Genomic DNA, 20,840 nt, shown 5'->3' on the forward strand with positions numbered 1-20,840 from the left:
TTCAAAAATATATTTCAAATCGGTTTTTCAGTTTGGAAACACGTTCGAAATCGCTTTCTTTTTGTCGGTACATATACCGAATTACATATAATTCACTTCAAAAATATTTAAAAACTTCCAGAACAATATCCGGTTAACGTATAAAAATGATAAAGTTTTGAAAACAGGATTCTTTACGTTTTAACGTGTGAATATTGATCCTTTACGGTTCTATTAAACTGAAATTTTTTATCGATTCGATAGTTAAACCTATCCATAATAAATGCAGACTGGATCAGAAGGCATTATACAGAAAATCATATTAGAGAATGTATTACTGGTAATCTGAAGGGATTCAGAAAACTCTTTCTTTTAACTATTTCTATGTTTTTTCATTTTAAATTGTTTAACCTTTAATTCCTTTAATAAGTTTCCTTGAAGTTTCTTCCGTTTCTCAAATATTTTTGTATTTTATAAGATTTTTCTCTATCTACTTTAATAAGATTTTTCTATATTTTCTTCTACAATATCAAAATATTTAGCAATAAAGTAGACTTCCGATAGTCTATATAAGATAGTTCTCCGCTCCGACTAGTTGTCAAACTTTATCCCAAAGAGGCAAGAAGAAATTGAAATACCACGTTTCATTTCAGAAGTTTTCTGATTGAGGGCGTGAAGTTCATTCGGACAGACAAAAAAAGCTATATCGACTCGGCTTCTCATGCTGATTAAGTATTCGAAACGTCGAAAACGTCTATATCTTACCCTAGAACATCTGACAAATTCTATCTAAACTAATTTAAATATTTTGAAAACTATTTTTGGTGTTTTCTGTGCAAATAAATCTCAGAAACTAAACTGTAAAAGGTAAGATCGTTTTATTCGTTTTTGAAATTGATCAAAAACCATTAATACACGAAATGGTCATAGTTTGTATCCGAAGTTACGCTCTGAACGAACGTAAATATGGTTTTTTAATGCATACTTTTCAATACAAACAGTGACGACAAATTAAAAAAATTATTTTTAATCGGTTTTTAGTCCTTAATCAATCAAGAATTTCTAACCGTTCTAACCCATCTTTTATGAAATTCGAATGTAAATCTATTGGTTATAGTAAAAACATTTGAGTGTATTCTGTATTATATACATTTATTTATTTAGTTTCCGTATATGTTGTCAGTTGTGTTCGGTATTGAAATATTATTAAGTTATTATAGCTTGAATGCATCTGCATCTGATTTAAATATATGTATATAATTTTATGCATTTAATATTGCTTCTTGCTAACACATGTAAGACATCAAAATACTGAACTTTTGCAACTTAAATAGAACAAAATTTATTATGATTCCCAACGATCGACACATAGAGTTTTTTCTTTTCGGAATTCGAATATATACATAAAAATGGACTTAATTTTGATTTATCTAAATTATTAACATAACATTTACACAAGAAAAAATAAAGGAAATAAAGCAAATTGATAAACGGAAAACTTAAAAAAATGGCACACTACATTTAAAAAAGAAAACACTCAAAAGAAACGTGTAAAAATGGAAATAATAAAATAAAAATCCAGCTTTTTAACAAATAAAAATAGAAAAAAAGTGTGATAAAATAAAAACGCATAAAACTTAAAACTAGAAACAATTTGCAAAACTTATTATTATTTAACTAGAATTTAGGCTTTTGGTATAAACGTGATGCAGCGTATCATCATCTCATATCGTGTATATTGTATTGCATGGTATATGAATTATATATATGTATGTATGTGTGTATGGATAGATCAGTAATTAATATAGGTATTATATGAATATTTAGTTCGGTGATGTGCTTGTAAAAATGCTTTAACCCGTGGTTCATCATGCCACATACATGTATGTATTTATTTTAACCTACGCCCAGAAAAATGTATTTTATTTCTAAACTACTTTAGGTATAATTGGATTCAGCATTGCCTTGCATCCTTATGGACAGATAAATGTCGATCTATCTATCTATCTATTGAAAAATGGCCGCACGCTGCTGGAACTGTTGACGACGCTGAGCCCTCTCCTCCTCCTCGCGACGACGGTCCTCCTGCTCTTGCCTGATCTCATCATGGAATTTATTCGTGCGCATCTGTTGTTCGATTTTGGCCTCAAAGAAGTTTTTGGCACCACTTACGCCCACCTGTTCCACATCGATTTCGGTGAGACGTGCCAATTGATTTAGCCCAGAATCATTATCCAATTCCCCGGCCTGAGCCTTGCGAAAGATCAATAGAAATTCACGGAATGAGATTTTGCCATCATTATCCTCATCCACCTCGGCAATCATTTTCTTTAAGCCCAAATGGGTCTGTGGTGCTCCCAGTTTCTCCATCATGAACTTGAGCTCATTTAAATCCAAGAAACCATCACGTGCAGTGTCATAGCTAAAAAGAGAAGTAAACAAAAATCAATTAGTGAGAAAAATTCAACAGACACACTACCATCTGGTCATTGACACAGAGGCGAGACTCAACACGAGACCGACCTAAAGTCCGGATTAGTAATCGATAATGCAACAAAAAAACATAAAACGTGGGCACAAGCGTCAGAGGTCGCATGGCCAATCACTGAACCCATTCAATATCCCCCTTTCTTTCCTTCTCTGCTGGCTAGTGAGTGGGTGGCAAATGGGGCGGGTGGGAAATGTTTAACCTAATTGCATGTTTAGGCCGTATTTACACTGATAAGTTTGTTGGATGCAATTTAACAGCAGCAAACGTAAAGTTTTTATTTCATTATTGACTATTTTTATTATCACCATTATCTGTTCTCATTATTTTCTTTATCTTGGAGTATTCAACCTATACATACATACATACGAGGGTTTTTCGAATGAGGAATTATATGATACTTAAGTACTGTAGCTTAGTTTATTGTTTATTAACCATTTCTACCATACTGAAACCTTTTTCTGAACAGGATCGGATTTGGGGTACAACTAACACCCTTAGGCTTTCAGGGGGAGGGAGCCAGATTAAGGGAAACGGCAAATTCCATTTAAAAAGTAACAAAAAACGAATGAAAATAGGATCATTTTAGACCAAAATTTTATTTATTTTTCAGAACAGATCCAAAATATAACACAAATTATGCAGTCCTCGGTAGACGAGTTGTCTAAGTGGCCTAGTCATTTAGTCAACTGAACAAAGAGGATCCGGGTTCGAATCCCAGGCTAGTGTATGGATGTGGTTTTCGTCTAAGCCGAAGGCCTTTGTTTGTTGCAAGTGCTTGTAAAATATAGTTAGGTTGATAGTTTATAACTATATCCTATACTTTAATAATAATAATAATAATAACACAAATTATTCCCAAGAATCAACCAAGGTCCAACAAAAAGCAGCGCCTTCAGTCCATAAAATACCGTTTTCGGATTAACCACTGATTTTACTACAAATGAAGTTATTAATTTGCATTTATCTGCCTTATATTGACTTTATTAAAAAGTTCTTTAAAGAACAAATTTTGAATTTTTAAATGAAAGCCTCTCCAAACACTCTAAATTGCTTAAAATAGTTCACATTTTTGAACTAACTGAATTATTTTAAATTTAAAATTGCAAAATTTCAACATTAGGGTAGTAAAAGTTGCTAAATGCAAAACAAATTTCTAATAAGTCGATTTCATATATGTACATATCAATGACCCTGCAGTTTTAGGGCGCCGGATCTGAACAAAATACATAGAATTTGGCAAGAAAGTGTTTACACAAGGAATAAGTTCTTCGTTTCCTTACCTCAAGATGAAAATAAAACAATAAATAGTAAGTTTTTAAAAATTTTTTTTCATAAGGTTCAGTAAACTAAACAAATTTCTTACTAATTTCTTTCAAACTAACAAAAAAAGCATTTTATTTTGCATATGAATTGACAATTGGAAATTGGAAAAATCTGAAAAACTCTTAACTTTGCAAATCTATAACTTTACCAAAAATTTTACTCATTTTTCCACAAAGTTATTCCCTTTTAATGTATTTAATTTCAATTTTCAATAGCAAAGTTTTCCAATAAAGTTTAATATCATAAAGTTCTAATTTACTAAATCTTGGCGTATTTAAAAAATGCATTTTGTAAAGTTAGAAATATTTCCTTCAATCATTCTAACATAAAAGAAACTTGAAAACAAAGTTTTTGGCTTATTTTCTATAAACCAATGTGACTTTTCAAGAAGATTTTTTTGAATTTTTGTCATTTTTTCTCGTGTCTTAGCATTTACATTGGAGAGTGATCGATTAATTTCGACTAAAACCCCCACAAGTAATATATATATTTTTTTTTATTGCCCCGCGCTGGCTTAATCCGGCACTGTATGTTATTTTTAGGTTTGATTTGCAAATACCTGAAGCAATACAATTCCTAAATAAACATATGCGATTATTGTGTTTCTCGACTTCAAATGATTGTGGAAAATAAATATTTCAAACTATTTAAAACTCGTTTTAAGTATTTTTCAGAAGGTGTCACCCTTAATACTTTAACTTTACTATAGACTGAAACATTTCCTATAAATAATGCCTTTTTTGTTATATTCTTCCATTGTTTTGAGGATTTTTGGTGATTTGGGTCGACATTAGACTAAACAATGTATTTCTATTCCCCAAACAATGTAAAGTAATGTAAATTCATATCTTTTACATTGAAGCCAACAACTTTGTTTAAACAGTTTTTTTTTATTTTTTTTGTTATAAGTTGAATGACCGTTGAATGAAAAAATTGGCAATATTTTAGCTGTCTCTCAGTGTTTTGCAGTCAAAGAGTCAAGAGTTCAAGCCGTTATTTGGTGGCTCTTTTCCACTTCCGACTTGACTGTCGGCCAGGAAATTGTATGATAAAATAAAAATGCAAATAAAATATACATATATTTATTATCTTTGAAATTGTGTAATACATTAAAAAAGCGAAATGAAATGAAAACGCAAAAGAAAGAGAAAACGCAGAGAAGAGAGATGAGTCGCCTTTGAGTTGATGGCAGATGAGCCACAGCCAAGCAAACTATGGCGGAAACATTATGGCTAAAAACAGGCTCCTCGACCTTGCCAGGCCAGCCAACCAACCAGCAAACAAACAACAACAACTTAAACCCAAAGGATGCCAGAGCCATCAACTGCCAACTAACTAACCAACTAGAAACTAGTTAAACTAGTTAGTTTGGCTAAAAATACTATATGTTTATCTAACTATGTATACAAGTTGCCATTAAAGTCAGCAGGTTGCGTCTCATGCATGAGCAAAGGAAACACAAATATGTCAATAACACTGCTTAACAAATTTTAGGTTTGTTTAGTACTTCTCAAGGAATGAAGGGCCTTAGATTCACGAGAGTCAAAACATAGAACAAATACTTCAATTATATTTCTTTGTTTTTATTCGAAGACATACCAAGTTTTTCCACAATTTTTAAGACAATTTCCAGATTCAGGTAGAAATTTATAGAAACCCTAATAGCCCTTGCTCTAAATGGTTTACAGCAGTTATATCTTAAATGGTTTTAGTTGTGAAATGGTAGAGAACTTTTTGATTTGTTCCAAAAATAAACTTGAGAATAATCATATAAAAGAAAAAACTTAACTATTTACGACATTTAACTTAAATGTTTGTAGAAATTTTTAAAAAATCAATGTTTGTGTTTTCTTTCTTGTACAAAACAAAAAAACTTATTTTTGATTTTAACAAAAATTAATTTCTTAGTTTCGCTTCGTTTTTACATACAAAATATTAACTTAAACGGTTTATTTGACTTTTATTTCCATCAAAAAAATTTAAATTATAAAATATATTCTGCAAAAAAAAAAATTGCCTTTAGATTTGTATTTGTTTCAAGTTCACTTTTCATTCTATACAAAACATAAACTTTGGTTGGACCTTAAAAAATTCCCGAATCTTCTTATTAAAGGTCTTGTAACTAGTGCTCAAAGTCTTTTTTCTGGGTCTTGTATAAAAACTTCATCTAACATTTTATATAAATAAGTAAATATTTTCTTTATTCACCCTCCAACATAAGACCTAAGAGTGCCTCAGGATACAATATTATTTAAAATCATTAAATCCAATATTATTTAAAATCATTAAAACTGACCATTTTTTTTTAAATATTTGTGAAACCAATTTAAGTTTTCTATGTTCTATGGAAATAACTATCCAACAAAAAAAAAACAATGTATTGTTTTTTATTATTTCTTAAATTATATGACAATCGATTAAGAACACACTTTTTGATTACGGATCAAATATATATTTGATATTTAATATTTCAGAAAATTACGCATATTAATTTCTCTTACATTATTTTATTTTTGCTTAATTTGTTATTGCAAATAATCAAAAAATGTTCAATAATCACGCAGGTTTTGTTTGAAGTTTAAAAGTTTAAAGATTCCCATCCTGCTTATATGAAATTATTTAAGTTTTTAAAGGTCATCTATGATCTTATTACGAAAAAGTATTAAGTAAATTAAACTAGCTAACTTAAATTTACCAACCTAAGTCATTTCCTAATTTCTTTCTTTCAATTTACCCTTCTTATTCCATTATATAAGTGTATGTAGCATAGTGTATTTATGTTGACTTTTAAAGCATAACTTTCAATTTCGATTTCACATAGTCGGAGATTATTTAGAAGCTTCACGTAATAATTGTTACAAAAGAGAGTTTTTAACTTTATAGGATTTCAATTTCAGTTTTCTCCATCATTTTATTTCAATTGAGTTTTTGCTTTCAATTGGTTAATCATATTAGATGATTAATTCAATTCCATGTATCGATACAAATTGCGTGAGTGTAAACAAACACACATAGACACACACACATATACAGACAATGAGTGAAAGTAATTTGTTGTTTACTACTCCGAGACATGTCTGCAGATGGATGGAAGGCCCGAATCTGAATGATAGACATGGAATCGGTTGGAGAAGGTGTCACAGTATCACCCATAGATGGGCAATTATTATTAATTGCTATTGTTGGTTGCTACTACTAGTGTTACGCTGTTGACTTTAATTAACTTCAATTGCCTCACATTTCGTTAGTTGCGTCAATGTGACAATTGTTAATGTTTATGTATTTCACTTTTCTCTCTCTATCTCTCTCTCTCTATATGACGACGCTTTCCTCATCTTTTTCGACTTTTTCTTGGCATTGTTTTCTTTCTAATTAAATAAAGTTGCTTTCATTGCAATTGAAAACTCCCCCGCAGCTGTTTAAATTCATTGACAGCAGGTGCCCTTCTTTTCCCCCCACCTCTCTCTCTCTCTCTATCTATGTCTCACCATCTTCTCTTGTAATTTTTGAACAACGTTTTATCGATTTGTTTTCATTTCACTGAATTTGGTTTTATTTTTTTATCTGTTTTTTTTCTTTCTCGAATACATTTTTTGCTTTTTAGAAGTTGGGTATATTAGAAGTGTATTTCGTTAGAATCGTTTAAAAACTTCTGCTTGAATATTTAAATTATTGGTAAAAGTCTTACTTAATATATTATTTAATTTAGGCATGAGTCTAATGCTAGCAATAAGTACTCGTCCTTTTTGAAGTCCTACAAAATCCTTTTCATCTTCTTGATCGAAACTCATATCTAAAAATTCTTTTTAACTTTAAACAATTTTTTATTAGTAAGTTGTAAAAGCTGCAATCATAAAACTCAAAAAGTAAGGAAGTAAAAAAAACTATTTTGCGTAAGAAATCAGACATTTATCTCATGAAAGATATGTACCTAAGCCCTCAATGTTTGTCAATAAAATAAACAATATATATTTTTGGCTATCTAGAAGTAAATTTTGGCTAGAAGTATAAAATTTGATAACTAACGAGTATGATATCGACATAAAAAGTAGACAAAAACCAAGCTTAAACCTGACTTCACAGTGTGTCAAAATTTGAACGCAATCGGTTCAGTAGTTTCTGAATGTGCTAATCAGAGTGTTTAGTTACATTTAGAATAAGACAACTTAATGAGATGTGAAATGTGAACGAGTTTACTACATATTACAATTATATTTTAACATGTGCAACAAACAAAAAATTAAGTTTGGAATTGTAAGCTTGGCTTTCCTTTATTCGCTTCATAGGGTTGTAATTCCCAACTGGTTTTAGTGTTGCATTATTTCAATTCTAGTGAGTGGATTTCTTTTTAAAATGTTTTTCTCAACAATTCCTATACTTTCCAAAGATTTTTAAGCTAACAAATACTCTTACAAACATTCACCCAAACCTGTTTTTTTTTAAATAAAAAATGAAGATGTTTTTGAAGAATTGAAAACTTCCCATAAAAAAAATGATTTTCGATATTTTAAAAAGGTCATTTAGTCTATGAATAAATTGACAAAAACTTTGCAGTGTTTATATTTCCAAATGTTAAAAACATTCATTATATTTATACAAAATCATTATCATTATTTGAATTTAAGTGTTAAAATTAATTTCTTTGTAGGAATTATTACGTAATTGTTTAAAATATTCTATTAGGCCAAACTTATGCGCATCTTGGGAGTTTCTTTTGAAGACCAAGGCAACATCGAAAGTTTTTTAAATCAGAATATGATGTTTGAAATAGTTTTTCCTTTTCCAATTTCCTATTGATTAATGGGTACCTAATAGTCGTTGATTTTTCTCAATCATCAACTGATTCATTTTCATTTTATTAATGCTTCAGTTTTGCCTTTGCGTCTTCTAGAAACACATGAGATTTTGTTGAGTTTCTTTGGAGATGTTTTTTGTTTGCCTTTTTGTGTGTGAGTTAGTTTTTTTTTGTTTTTTTTTTTTGGTACAGTTCAACAAATAACGGGGTCAGCTGGCCATTGTTGTTGCCGCAATTTGCATGTGTTTATATTTTGTGCATATGTGTATGTGTCTGTGTATCTATCTATACAGTACCTATATGTATATATGTATGCCGATGTCTATGCATGTGTATTGCAATTATTGAACATAGCTTTTTTTCCTCTCTATTAGCCACTTTTTATGCCCATGCCCTGCAATCGCATATTGTGTCTACCATTCACGGTGAAGTCTACACTCAGCGAAAAAACAACACAGTCCAGAAAAACAAATTGCACTTGTTTAAATATTATTTTTACTTGTTGGTGCAAATGTACATAAAATGACTATTTATAATAATTCTGTGTCCACATCCATAACAAATATGTTCAATTTTTTAATTGTTATATCAAAATTGTTGACTAATTTTCCAATTGATCTGTTATGATATCCAAAGGGTCCGAAAGGATTTGCTCGTCACTCTTGACATCCTGATTCTGACGACTAGGTAACGATATGCGAAGGTTTGCTTCTTAAGGTATAATACTTTGATCTTAAGTAATAGAGTTTCTATAAAAGAGGTATAATGAAATTACTTTCAAAAATGTTGAATGGTATAATCTTTGACTTATTTCGGAAACATTCTATTTTTATTTATGATTTACTTGTATTCATGACTAAAAATTCTGGTAAAGAAAGAAAGGAGTGACCCAAAATATACTTAGTTCTTCGAAAACGATTAGAATAGAGTTCAACTCATAAGTAACTCGTAATCGAAAAAATGAGTTCTCGTACAATATACTTTAAGTTCTAACTTTAAGTCAGTTGAAAGGGTCCTAAGTTTCTTTGATACATTAGTTTATACAAGAAATGAACCTCCGAATCGAAGACGTGACTACAATAATCTGAAGTTAGGGAACTCGATGCTGAAAACGATTTATTTTTCTAAAGCACCGTTTTCGAGTTATTCATGGAAAGATAGATTTTATGCACAAGATTTAATAGTTCCTATATATCTCATAAGCTGGATTTTCCCTGGATGTCCATTAAGTTCCTTCACTTCCAGGTTAGTATTTCAAATCGAAGGTTTACTTTATAAACATAAATATTGACATTATATTGACATTATCTATACAACAAAAAATTTTTCATCTATATAACTAATATAGATTTAAGTCAATTATTCGTTCAGTGTCAAATAATTGCTGAAATTAAACAATATTATATTTTCTTACAGCTACATAAGCTACATTATTTAGTAGAATTTAATTCTTTTACTAGGAGATATACACATACATTTCGGAAACTGTAAATATTTGTACACAAATATAATAATGCTAAATAAAAATAAATAATTATTTTTCTTAATGTTTTATTTGTCTGGTTTACTTAATTGTTTGTCATCGCATTATTTAAAGATTAATCATATTATTCAAGTCTTATTCATCGATGGGAAACTCAAATAAAATGATGTATATGACGAATGAATTCATGAGTGAAAAAAGGAAGTCAGATATTGGCTAAATGGAAAATAAGCTTATCAGAAAATGGGAATTTCTATAGAAGATGACCTAACAAATAAAAAATTAACCCAATGAGTTTTCTTTGAAATCTTTATTTTAGAATATAGTTGAAATTAAGTTTAATTGAATGGTTTAAAATTTTACCGCTTTGCTATGGGAAGATATCGACTTGAACTACAAGATATATTATGAAAGTGACTCGAAAAATTTGGAGCATTTTTTTAATCGTCTATATATCTTGACTTGAAACACATATTGTTTTACATGAGCACCTTAAATGAAAGGTTAATTCATTGTGCAATCTTTGACCAATAATACATTTAGAGGGAATTTGCAGTTAAAAAACTGTATCGCGTTTTTCCAAAACATTGTCCAAAATAGCGAGGCATATTGTAACGCGTCGGCGTTTTAATGATTTTTATTTAAATTAAACCAATTTTTCAAAAAAATGTAAAGTTTGTTTTATGTTTAATACACATTAATTTAGAACAATGTTGATTGTTGATCAGACTGGCTAAGACCTTTTTTATGACTGTTGACTTCATCTTTTGTATAGGATCCTCATATTTGATATAGTTTTCTGATCCGTCTGATTCTCTCATATGTATTGTTTTTATCAATAAAAACTTTATTTACCGACTTTTAATCAAATACAGTTATGATTTTGAAACGCCATTTTGGCCTACCCTTACTTTAAGTATTTAAAATTAAAACTTTTAAAATTGTGTGAATTAATTGACATAAACGAATCACATACGACAAGTTTATGCATTTCGGAACCTACACTCATGGACAAAAAAATATGTGTGAGCCTTAGGACTTGACAAATGTCCATATAAAAAATATATGACATGTTCTACGATCATAAAACTGATTCTCAAAGATTCTTAATACTATCATGAAATATGTACTTCAGTTAACATTAAACAATATTAGAAATTGTGACAATATTTTGGAAACCTTTTCTTCGTTAGCAAAAAAATTATGATCTACGTTAGAAAATACAAAACCCCAGATATTTGGATGCCACCAAAAGTAAGGTCTAATTGTAAGTTGATTATGCATCATGAGATTTTAAGACACTTAGCACTTTCCGGTGCTTGATGGTGCTGTTTATTTTCAGATAACTAGATTGCGGTGGATTGCCCCATTCGGCGAATAGACCCAGCTAACTCTATACAAAACCTGGGAGGAAACTTGCAAACTTTCATCGAATAGTTGTAAGTTTTCTTACAGTGCATGGGTACTTGAAGTTGTAACACACATTGGTTTTTTTTTTGTGTTCAATGTTTCTTCTGCCCATGAGTTACATGTTTTGTTGTTGTTGTTGTTGTTGAAGCAGGTTAATGCCATTCAACTTGGCTCAACTTTTTGTTAGTTAGGTTTATGCGGCTAGAACGTTTATTGTTCATAACAATTTTTAGTGCTGCTTTTTTTTTGGTCTTGGTATTCGTGTAACGGTTATTTTTGTAACATTTTGCTTAAAATGCATTGCGGGTTGTCGCCTCGACAACAACAACAACAACAACGACGAAAAAAATGAATGAATACTTAAATAAAGTTTCATGTGGTCTATGTGCGAGGTCTTCAATTTTTTTTGTTTTTTAGCTTTATCTATCGTAAAAAACTGATGTCTTGCATACAAAATAAACATAAACATTTTGTGTATGCGTGCACCTGTCTTCTTCTTGTTCATTTGCTTACAAGGTACAATCAATAAAAACGAAAACCGAACGAACAACAAACAAAAAATATAGAGAAATATTTTTCACAGCAAACATAAAGTATCTAGTTTAGTTTAGTTCACTATTTTTTTGCTCTATGGTCCCCCACAGATGCCCCCAAAAATAAAATGCGTCTATGTCGAAATTGGAGCAAACATACATATATAGCTAAAGGAAGATGTAAAAACGTTGCGTGGGTCGGTCAGACAGACGGACGGACGGACGGATGGAGGGACGGATGAACATCGTCAACATGATTGCTGTTGACTCCATCTCCAATCTTGATGCATTTTGTGTGGTTAATTTTCCAACTGAGACGATAAAAATAAAACACAAGTTGTAAGTGTGACAAATTCAAATGACTAATTGCATTCGTCTATTATGATTCTGCTTTGCGTGCCTACAACATGCACACACATACAAACACACACATATATATATATGTATAATTTGATATTTCCTCAATTTAGTTACAAAATGACGCATTTACTGTAGGTTGGTCAGTCATTTCATTTCATTGCAATCCCTTTTGTCCAATAGTTCTTTTTTTGTTGCTGTCAGACTGTTGGTCGCCTCCATCCATCTCTATGAGTGTGTGTGTGAGTGTGTCTCCATTGCAATAATGTGAATGAACTGCAATATCGAGGGAGTGCATCATGACTGTACTTTAATATGGGTGCAACCCTTGCTAATATCGTTTCGTTTCTTTTTTATATGATTTGCATGATGATAATAGTGACCACGAACTGGCACTTTGTTAAACAATTTCTACTGAAAAACCTCCCCCTATGATGTATGTATTTGTGTGTGTGTGTGAGTGTGTACTTATTATATGTGCGTGAGTGTGTACTTGTCCATGAACTCAAATTGTAACGCATCGTTGGGGGTAAGTGGGAAAGAAATCAATTTGAAATGAAATTAACAATACAGAACTGGAGATGATGATAATAATGTTTCATGCACCGAAGTTTCTCATACACTTTAGGGACTAATATATGTATTTGCAAAAATATATAACCGATATATACCCCATTCCTCCCACCATGACAAGACTTGATATTTATCAAAAAATAGAAAACTGACAATAGCCGACCAAACCACCCACAACAAAACCAGATCAGACATAGTTAAGTTCTCTAGAATCCCACTTATCATTACCATTATGCCAGTCTTGCAACACAGAACTATCATAACTTCACTTAACTACAGAATGCCCACAACTCAACATACTCAGGAGTCTGTTAGAATTTTAATTACTACTCAACTTCGATATAAATATATAATTAAATATTATATCTGCAATATATTAAGTACTGGGCATAGAAATAATGAATACCAAGCACCACATCTGAGAATTTATGATTGGATTTTTAGAAGTTTTCTGATTTTCTGATTTTTGTCAAACGGAACAGAAAAGTAACTGAAATTCTCTCAGAGCAGCTCTATTTGGATTAGTCCTTGTATTGCGGAATGATTCATGTTAGGGTCCTTCTAGAAACGATTTTATTGAAATAAATCCAATAATTGGTAAGAATTGCAATGATATACATAAAACCATGTACGGATCTAGAAAATGTTTTCGGGAAGAGTCCGATTATGTATATAAATGGGGAAATATGACTTTAAATTAGAAAATGTTATAGTCATTAAGTTAGAAAACCCATTGAGAATTTTCTTAAAAACTTAGTTTGATGACATTTGATTTCTTTTAAGATTTTTTTTTTGGATAAATTCTATATTCTGGCAAATCGATAATATCGTCATAGATATTTAAAGAATACAAGCCGGTTTTATGTGAGTGAATGAATGAAAGAAGAATTCTATCTGCCTGAATACTTCCTTCAAAACATTCTATGTTTTTTGATGAATTTTAGACTCTTTCTAATGAATATTTTTGAATATACCTCTTGTATTTAAATATATACTCAAAACTGTTTTTGTCACGAACGTAAAACGCTTTTATTTTGCAAATATTTTGAAACTAGAAAATGTAATTGCAACATTTTCGAGTAAATACTAATTGTGAATAAATTTATTTGGAAAAGAAAGCAAAGCAAAACTTCAACTTAAATTCTGATCAAATTTATATGAAATCAAAAACAGGAACAGGAACTGTCCAAAGTCGAAGATTTTCCCATTCTTTCATGTGTGTAAACAACTTGCCCAAATTAATGTATACTCTTCTTTCCACTCGTAAATTGTACAAAAGTGCATAAAACCAAAACAAATTTGTATTATCAGAAGATGCACGCCACCCCCGCCCTATCCCTTGCTGACTTTATCGTATTTCTGCAGTTTTATCGCCTCCCGGAAAACGTTCAAAAACCGTGCGGAATAAGTGCGCGTCTAAATTTATGTATGGAAAAGAAAAGCAGGAAACTGCAAAACTGAACAGAGTAAAGAAGAAACAAAATCAACAAACAAACAAATAAAATTAAGACGCTATTAAAAAATTCATTATGCCCCCCATAATATGAGCTCTGATGTGAGATAAAGCTTGTTTGGTTGTAATCCAAAACCAAACGCGTGGATTGATTCGTTTTTCATTCTCTTCTTATCTCTTCAATGGGACAGAGAGAGAGAGAAAGAGAGAGACTGAGATGAGGTTATGACGTAGTTTTTCTTCCATATGAAATTGTTTATCATTTTCAGTAGTTTTCAATAAAATGTTATAGCGATTGATTCCGTTTTACTTCATGCAATTGTTTAAACAAAAAGCAAACTTTGCCGACATGACTCAGGCAACTTACAAATGTTAAGGGTATATACAAATTGTTAGAAGACTTGCAACTGTGTTCTATAGTCATTTGATCGGACGATAAACAAAACTTTAACTAAAGAAATCCAGTTTATGAATCAGACTCTTCGTTTGATAAGTCCTCGATCTTTTATTATCAAACTCAAGATTTTTGTAGATATTATAGAGTATTTAAAAAGCCTCTCCGACCTGATGAACGGGTTTCCTGTTAATCTGCTTTGATTGTTTAATACACATTTTAATTTGCAAATTTAGCACATAAATTTATGTGTGACGTGACTGGAAATGCCAAAAGTCGAAGCTGGTTTTCTTTTTATGTTGTTGTTTTTGTTATTGTTATTGTTAATTCTCTCTGGCTGAACAAGTCGAACAGTTGAAGAAACAGCTAAAAACGTTGGCATTTGATATAAGAATTTTAGCAATTTAAATGAAGCGACGACGAGCAGAAAACATTCTGAAGAAACTGAAAAACTAAAAAGTGAATGTACAAAAACAAAAATAGAGGCAGGTACTAAAGTCCAAGCATATTATTTCAGATAAAGCACATCAGATATGGTAAGTTAATTAACTTATACTTTAAAGTGGTTTAAATCGTTTAGGTTGAAATTTATGTGACGAAAAAAGTTTAAGTATAAAATTAAGTATTAAAGTATAAGTATAAAACTTGGAGTAGGAATATTTTGAAATCATTTTTTAGATCTACTAAGGAATAGTTTTCAACTAATTAAGTCTAATATAGATTAGTGCGAAATACTATGGTCAAAATTGCAAATTACTTCGAGATTTGTCTATTATCTTACAGAAAACAAAAAGTTTTATAAGGATCTGTGTATTCTAACTCCAAAGATATAAGATCCAACGTCAGGAAATGTCAATCTAGTCATCGTTAAAATTTCCCAACCAAGTATATTTTCCCAATTATCGATTTTTTAAAGAAAATATAAATACATACATATGTACATATATATATTTAAACCCACCCAAGATTGCTTTATCAGAATCACTTTAATGAGTCTATGTGAATTGAAAAATTATTATTTTTATACTTTATTAAAATAATTATAAAGTACAGTAACAAAAAGTAAGGCTATCGCCTTACTAAAAGAGTCTCACAAGAAATCTTATCCAACTTCTTTTCTCCCTACAAATATTCATATATGATCAGGAGACTGAGCTCATCTACGACTTTTTGAAACAAAAAGAGGATTCCTTTGTGATCAGAACGATTATAAAATACTCGTGGATACACATAAAATGTTACAAAAAGTAGTTTCTTTTGTACAAATTTGGAAATATTATTTACAACATCGACAGATGGTAAACGATTAGTTTTCTAAACTTTTCAATTATCAGCGTGACCTTTAAGCTTCTATATAAGTGCATATATATATTTAAGAAAACGATTTAAAGCCTTGTAACTAAATTTATTTGGATTCGTTTCCATCACAAATGCAATTGGTCTTGGTAATTTACAAAAGTCAAAATAAGAAAAACAAAAAAACCAACTATGTATTATCTAATTGTAAGTTTTTCCCAGACTTGCTGGAGCTACTCTTGCAATACCATCATACATACACACGTATACATACAAACATATTCGTATATGTATATATTTTTTGCGCTATTGGCTCTTGACAATTTGCCAATATGCAGTAAAATCTGTAGACAAGTGCAGCAAAAGAAGTGACCAGGTTTTTAACAATGGGCCAAAACATTCGGTGTGGTCGACATTCAATGGGAAAGCTGGACTGTCAGTCAGTCAGTCGAAAGCCATAAACACTTGCTAATTGGCATGTCAAGTCGAATATAATTTTTTATTACAGGTTTTTCGATGATTCAGAAAAGCAATAGTATAAAATTCCAACACTAAGCGGAATGAATATAAAATTATATTCTTGTGAATCAGAACAATGTGAGATTTAAAATATGAGATAAATTGTTTTTGCTTAAGATAATGTGTCATATGTTGCTTTTATCAAGACCTAGACCTTCGTTACGTGCTGCTAGAATTTATTTAAATAATAATAAGAATAATAATAAAAAAAAAAAAAACACTTCAAGAACAGATTACAGACGACAGCAGACAGCAACAAATTGCGCAATCTCTTGTCAGGAGAGAGGCTATCAAATGAGCTAAATGTGTGCGGTCAACCGCAGGTTGAGGAAAACAAAATATAAATCTAATTACTTAACGTTATGGCAATTTAGAAGGTGTCAGTGTGTGGGTGATATTGGTCGGAAAAGTAATCTAAAACCTCATTATCAAGGTGGGATTATCAAGTGCGTCGAATGGTTCCCCTCTCTTCCCATCTTCCCTCCCAAATCGGGGCTAACTTCAGTGACGGATTCTTGAGACGGAAAATGAGTACAATATTTTACATTTTAAACTCCCAAAATGACGATATCCAAAACCGATTTCCTTCTAAAATTATAGATAAAATCTATCCCAGAATGATCTATAAATCATATCAACATAATTATTCATAATCTCTTTTTAATACTTTAAAATGTATTTAGTATGTATGAAAAACAATTCAATAGTTCAATTTTTGTATTTAACACAATCTACATACATATAAAATCAAAAATATAAAGAGAGCAAACTGTTTTTTAAAAAAGTTCCACTTGATTTTCTTTTAATTTCGTTCAAAATATATATAAAAATTATGTTTTAAGAAGTATTTAATATAATATGGATAGAAAGCTGATATTTTGTGTAATTTTGTAAAAATTGTCAAAATATAAAAGTTGAGTAAGATTTAAAACTAAAAAAATAATAATTATTTGCATAATAAAACATTAGAAAATATCTAAAATAACTTTGTCTTCATTCAAATTATTTGCTTAAAAGTCAAGATAACTCTTTAAAATATGAAAAAAATATTGTTCAATATTTTTCACAGAGAAACAAAATTTTCTATGGTCTTAGAATATTACCTTTTGGAAATCCGCTCCTGAGCAAGATCGTCTCATCATTACATTGAGATGATAATATGAAAGCAACTTTTGAATCATGAAGAGAAAGGGAGGTGGGGGAGGGAGGGAAACATGTAAGCGACTGTGACAAAGTCGCCAACACTTTAACTGAGTCATGCCCCATTGCATTTTAAGAGGATTGCTTGGGTCTGAGAGGGGTAAGAGGGGGAGGGAAATGCAATTTACTTGTGTGGAAAGAGGAGCCTATGAGTCTTATGCTCACTCAAGATGCATGGGAAAGAAGAATGCAAATTGAAGAAGCGAATATAAAAAAAAAAAGTGAAAAGCAAAAGAAAAGAAAAGCTTAAGAGTTGCGGCTTCAATGTGGCCTTGACTTACGTATTGAAGGTCTTTTGGTAGTCCTTGATTTGTTTACGGGAAAACTCATGGAATTCCGTATAGACATTGACCACTCTAAATGTTTTGGGCAATTCAATGCCAGCTTCCTGTGAGTCCATTATCTCCTGCCGGCGATTAAGAATGTGCGTCAATTCGGAGCTATCAGTGGTGTTTGTTGTATTTGTTGTTGTGCTATCATCCACACTGCCATTGCGGGAGGAGGCATTCGATGAGACAGACATTTTGATGATGTTTTTCCTTGTGCTGGAATTTGACACACCCTCGCAGGACAAACAGGATACACACACACAAGTCACACACACAAACACGCACGCAGAAGACAAGTGGCAAATAAGAGATAGGGATAATACCAAAAACAGGTGCAAGTCGTTTTGGCTTTTGTGTTTAGTTTTCACCTAAAATTTTGTGCTCTAAATTTTCTTGTGTTGTTTTAATTCTCTGATGGCAGGCTTTTAAAGTTTTTTCATCCCCGTTTTCTTTCAATTTTGGTTATGCGCGCACAAGACAAATTTCAAAAAAAATTCCGACTACACCGACCGCTTTGCTTGAAAACAAAAACAACAATGACGCGCCGGAGGTGGAGAACTATCGAAGAAACATCGATAACATTAACGGTTTCGTGCAAGCGAATACAGTGTTGAAAATAACACTGACGGTTTTTGGAATTCATGTCTATCGATACTTTGTCAACACTACCGGCACTTTGAAGCAACACTAACTGAAAACATCTGTGACAATTGGGAAAAGTTATTCGAATTTCTAAAATTTTTAAATGTTACGCAGCCTTACCGGCATAAGGAGAATGAGCAAACTATCCACAGTTATTAAGGAGCTGGAGGCATTCGCACCAACCGTGTTTGCCGAAAAATGGGACAACGTTGGTCTTCTGATAGAACCCTACCGCAAGGAAGGAGCCGAAGAACATACGGTGAATAGGATTTTGCTGACCAATGATCTAACGGAGCCTGTGATGAAGGAGGCCATTGAGAAGCAAGCCGAACTTATTATAAGCTATCATCCACCCATATTCAAACCGTTGACCAAGATTACCCAAAACCATTGGAAGGAGCGTGTTGTATCTGCCTGTTTGGCGAATTCTATAGCTTTATATTCACCACACACAGCCTGGGATAAGGTTGTGGGTGGGGTAAACGATTGGCTGGCCAAAGTCTTGGTTATGAAAAGCATAAAGCCATTGGTTCAGGAAGTGGGAGCCCTTCCTGGGAACGGTTCGGGACGCTTGGTAGAAACCAATGTGCCCATTGGCCAACTGATTAATAGACTGCAGGAACACATCGAGAACTGTGTGCATGTTGCCTACGCTGTGGGTCACACTGGTAGCACTGTAATACACACTGTGGGCATTTGTGCGGGTTCTGGAGCCTCCTTGCTACGAGACGTCCAGGCGGATTTGATCATAACTGGTGAGATGTCGCATCACGAACTCTTGGATTTCCAGCATAGAGGAACTACAGTTTTGCTATGCAATCACAGTAATTCAGAACGTGGTTTCCTACGCGAATTTCAGCCCAAATTGAATATAATGCTCGATGGTTCCTGTCAGATTTTCGTATCGGAGAAAGACAAAGATCCATTGGTAACACTGACAAGGACTTCAGCTGCCGGCGATGCTCCAGTAGCAACTCAACAAACGAACTAAATTTGCATTTGTTTTGGATTTTGTTTATAATCAATATTAAATACAACAATCTGTTTAATTCTAAACTTGATCAAGTTTGAATTTGTCTCCCTTGCTGATCGCATCGTTGCGATGCAATTGATAAAGCAAACGCTGCTCCAAATGTTTGACTGCATCCACAGTCAGCACCAATGTGTCATGTTTCAGCATGGAGTAGACATTCAAACCGAAGGTAGGCATCAAATTAACAAAGCCCAATTCGTCAGTGGCATAGCAAATATTCTCTGGGAAAATATCGGCCCTGAAATTATACAAATAGAGCAAATTATAATTCGTCTATAGGCAATTGTGCCACTTTCTTGACACTCACTTGTCCACTATCAGCACGGATGGACCCCATTGACGCTCGTCGATAAGATCCTTGATGAACTGCGGCTCCGTAGTGGGTATATCTGTTGATTCAATGATGTGTAAATCATCTTGGGCCAATTTAACACTCAATGTGGAGGTCAAGCCCAGAACACGCTTATAGAAGGGCAACATATAAAAATGAGTGGTGGGCGAGCGTGGTCCATGAATGACGCCGCCTCCTTTAAACAGAGGTGAACGTATCGAACCATGTCGGGCTCTTCCCTGACCCTTCTGTGGCCAAGGTTTTCGTCCTCCTCCGCGTACTTCAGCTCGGGTCTTGGCATGAGCCATGCTTACATAACGATATTTACGCTGCCATTCAACATTTTCCTGAATGATATCCACTCGCGGTTGCGCCGCAAATACATCCGGATGGAGTTCTATGAGACCTACTTTACGCTCGGCTACTGTATCCGTATTCTCTATCCATGCCTGCCGATTTGCGTTCCTATTCACGGGCGGGTATTCGGTGTAGTTTTGGACCAAAATCAAAGGAGCGGCCAACGGAGCCGGCGCTGTGCTTGCAGCCTCGGATTCGGCAGCTACATTGCTCTGTTTGGTGGTTAAGGATAGATTACGAGCCACCGGATTTATTAGCTGCCGGGATCTGGTTAGGATGTTTTTAAACATTTTTCCACAAATCCGCAACCAATAAATGTTATTATTATTAAACTTTATTATC

At 32.4% G+C, this 20,840-nt stretch overlaps 3 protein-coding genes across 3 annotated transcripts; 1 reads left to right on the forward strand and 2 right to left on the reverse strand.

Moving 5' to 3' along the window:
• Positions 1 to 1,305: 1,305 nt before the first annotated feature.
• On the reverse strand, positions 1,306 to 18,666 carry LOC6644342 (EF-hand domain-containing protein D2 homolog). Its single transcript, XM_002066820.4, has 2 exons — positions 18,088 to 18,666; positions 1,306 to 2,401 (listed from the first exon to the last, which is right to left on the reverse strand). The coding sequence occupies exons 1-2, from the start codon at positions 18,327 to 18,329 to the stop codon at positions 1,987 to 1,989; spliced, it is 657 nt and encodes a 218-aa protein (XP_002066856.1). The 5' UTR covers positions 18,330 to 18,666; the 3' UTR covers positions 1,306 to 1,986.
• A 122-nt stretch (positions 18,667 to 18,788) lies between these two features.
• On the forward strand, positions 18,789 to 19,833 carry LOC6644343 (NIF3-like protein 1). The gene has a single exon (XM_002066821.4). The coding sequence runs from the start codon at positions 18,881 to 18,883 to the stop codon at positions 19,766 to 19,768; it is 888 nt and encodes a 295-aa protein (XP_002066857.2). The 5' UTR covers positions 18,789 to 18,880; the 3' UTR covers positions 19,769 to 19,833.
• On the reverse strand, positions 19,776 to 20,826 carry LOC6644344 (39S ribosomal protein L4, mitochondrial). The gene is made up of 2 exons (XM_002066822.4): positions 20,118 to 20,826; positions 19,776 to 20,048 (listed from the first exon to the last, which is right to left on the reverse strand). Exons 1-2 carry the CDS (start codon positions 20,786 to 20,788, stop codon positions 19,829 to 19,831), a joined length of 891 nt encoding a protein of 296 aa, XP_002066858.1. The 5' UTR covers positions 20,789 to 20,826; the 3' UTR covers positions 19,776 to 19,828.
• Between the last annotated feature and the right edge of the window lie 14 nt (positions 20,827 to 20,840).

The sequence above is a fragment of the Drosophila willistoni genome, assembly GCF_018902025.1.
Source record: "Drosophila willistoni isolate 14030-0811.24 chromosome 2R unlocalized genomic scaffold, UCI_dwil_1.1 Seg167, whole genome shotgun sequence".
Classification (NCBI taxonomy): Eukaryota; Metazoa; Arthropoda; class Insecta; order Diptera; family Drosophilidae; genus Drosophila; species Drosophila willistoni.

Excerpts from the sequence above, each read along its gene's own strand:
- LOC6644344 (XM_002066822.4), bottom strand. The coding sequence starts at position 20,788 with ATGTTTAAAAACATCCTAACCAGATCCCGGCAGCTAATAAATCCGGTG. Across the intron at positions 20,049-20,117 it reads TCCGTGCTGATAGTGGACAA|GGCCGATATTTTCCCAGAGA; the intron begins GTGAGTGTCAAG and ends GTATAATTTCAG.
- LOC6644343 (XM_002066821.4), top strand. The coding sequence starts at position 18,881 with ATGTTACGCAGCCTTACCGGCATAAGGAGAATGAGCAAACTATCCACA.
- LOC6644342 (XM_002066820.4), bottom strand. The coding sequence starts at position 18,329 with ATGTCTGTCTCATCGAATGCCTCCTCCCGCAATGGCAGTGTGGATGAT. Across the intron at positions 2,402-18,087 it reads TACCAAAAGACCTTCAATAC|CTATGACACTGCACGTGATG; the intron begins GTAAGTCAAGGC and ends TTCTCTTTTTAG.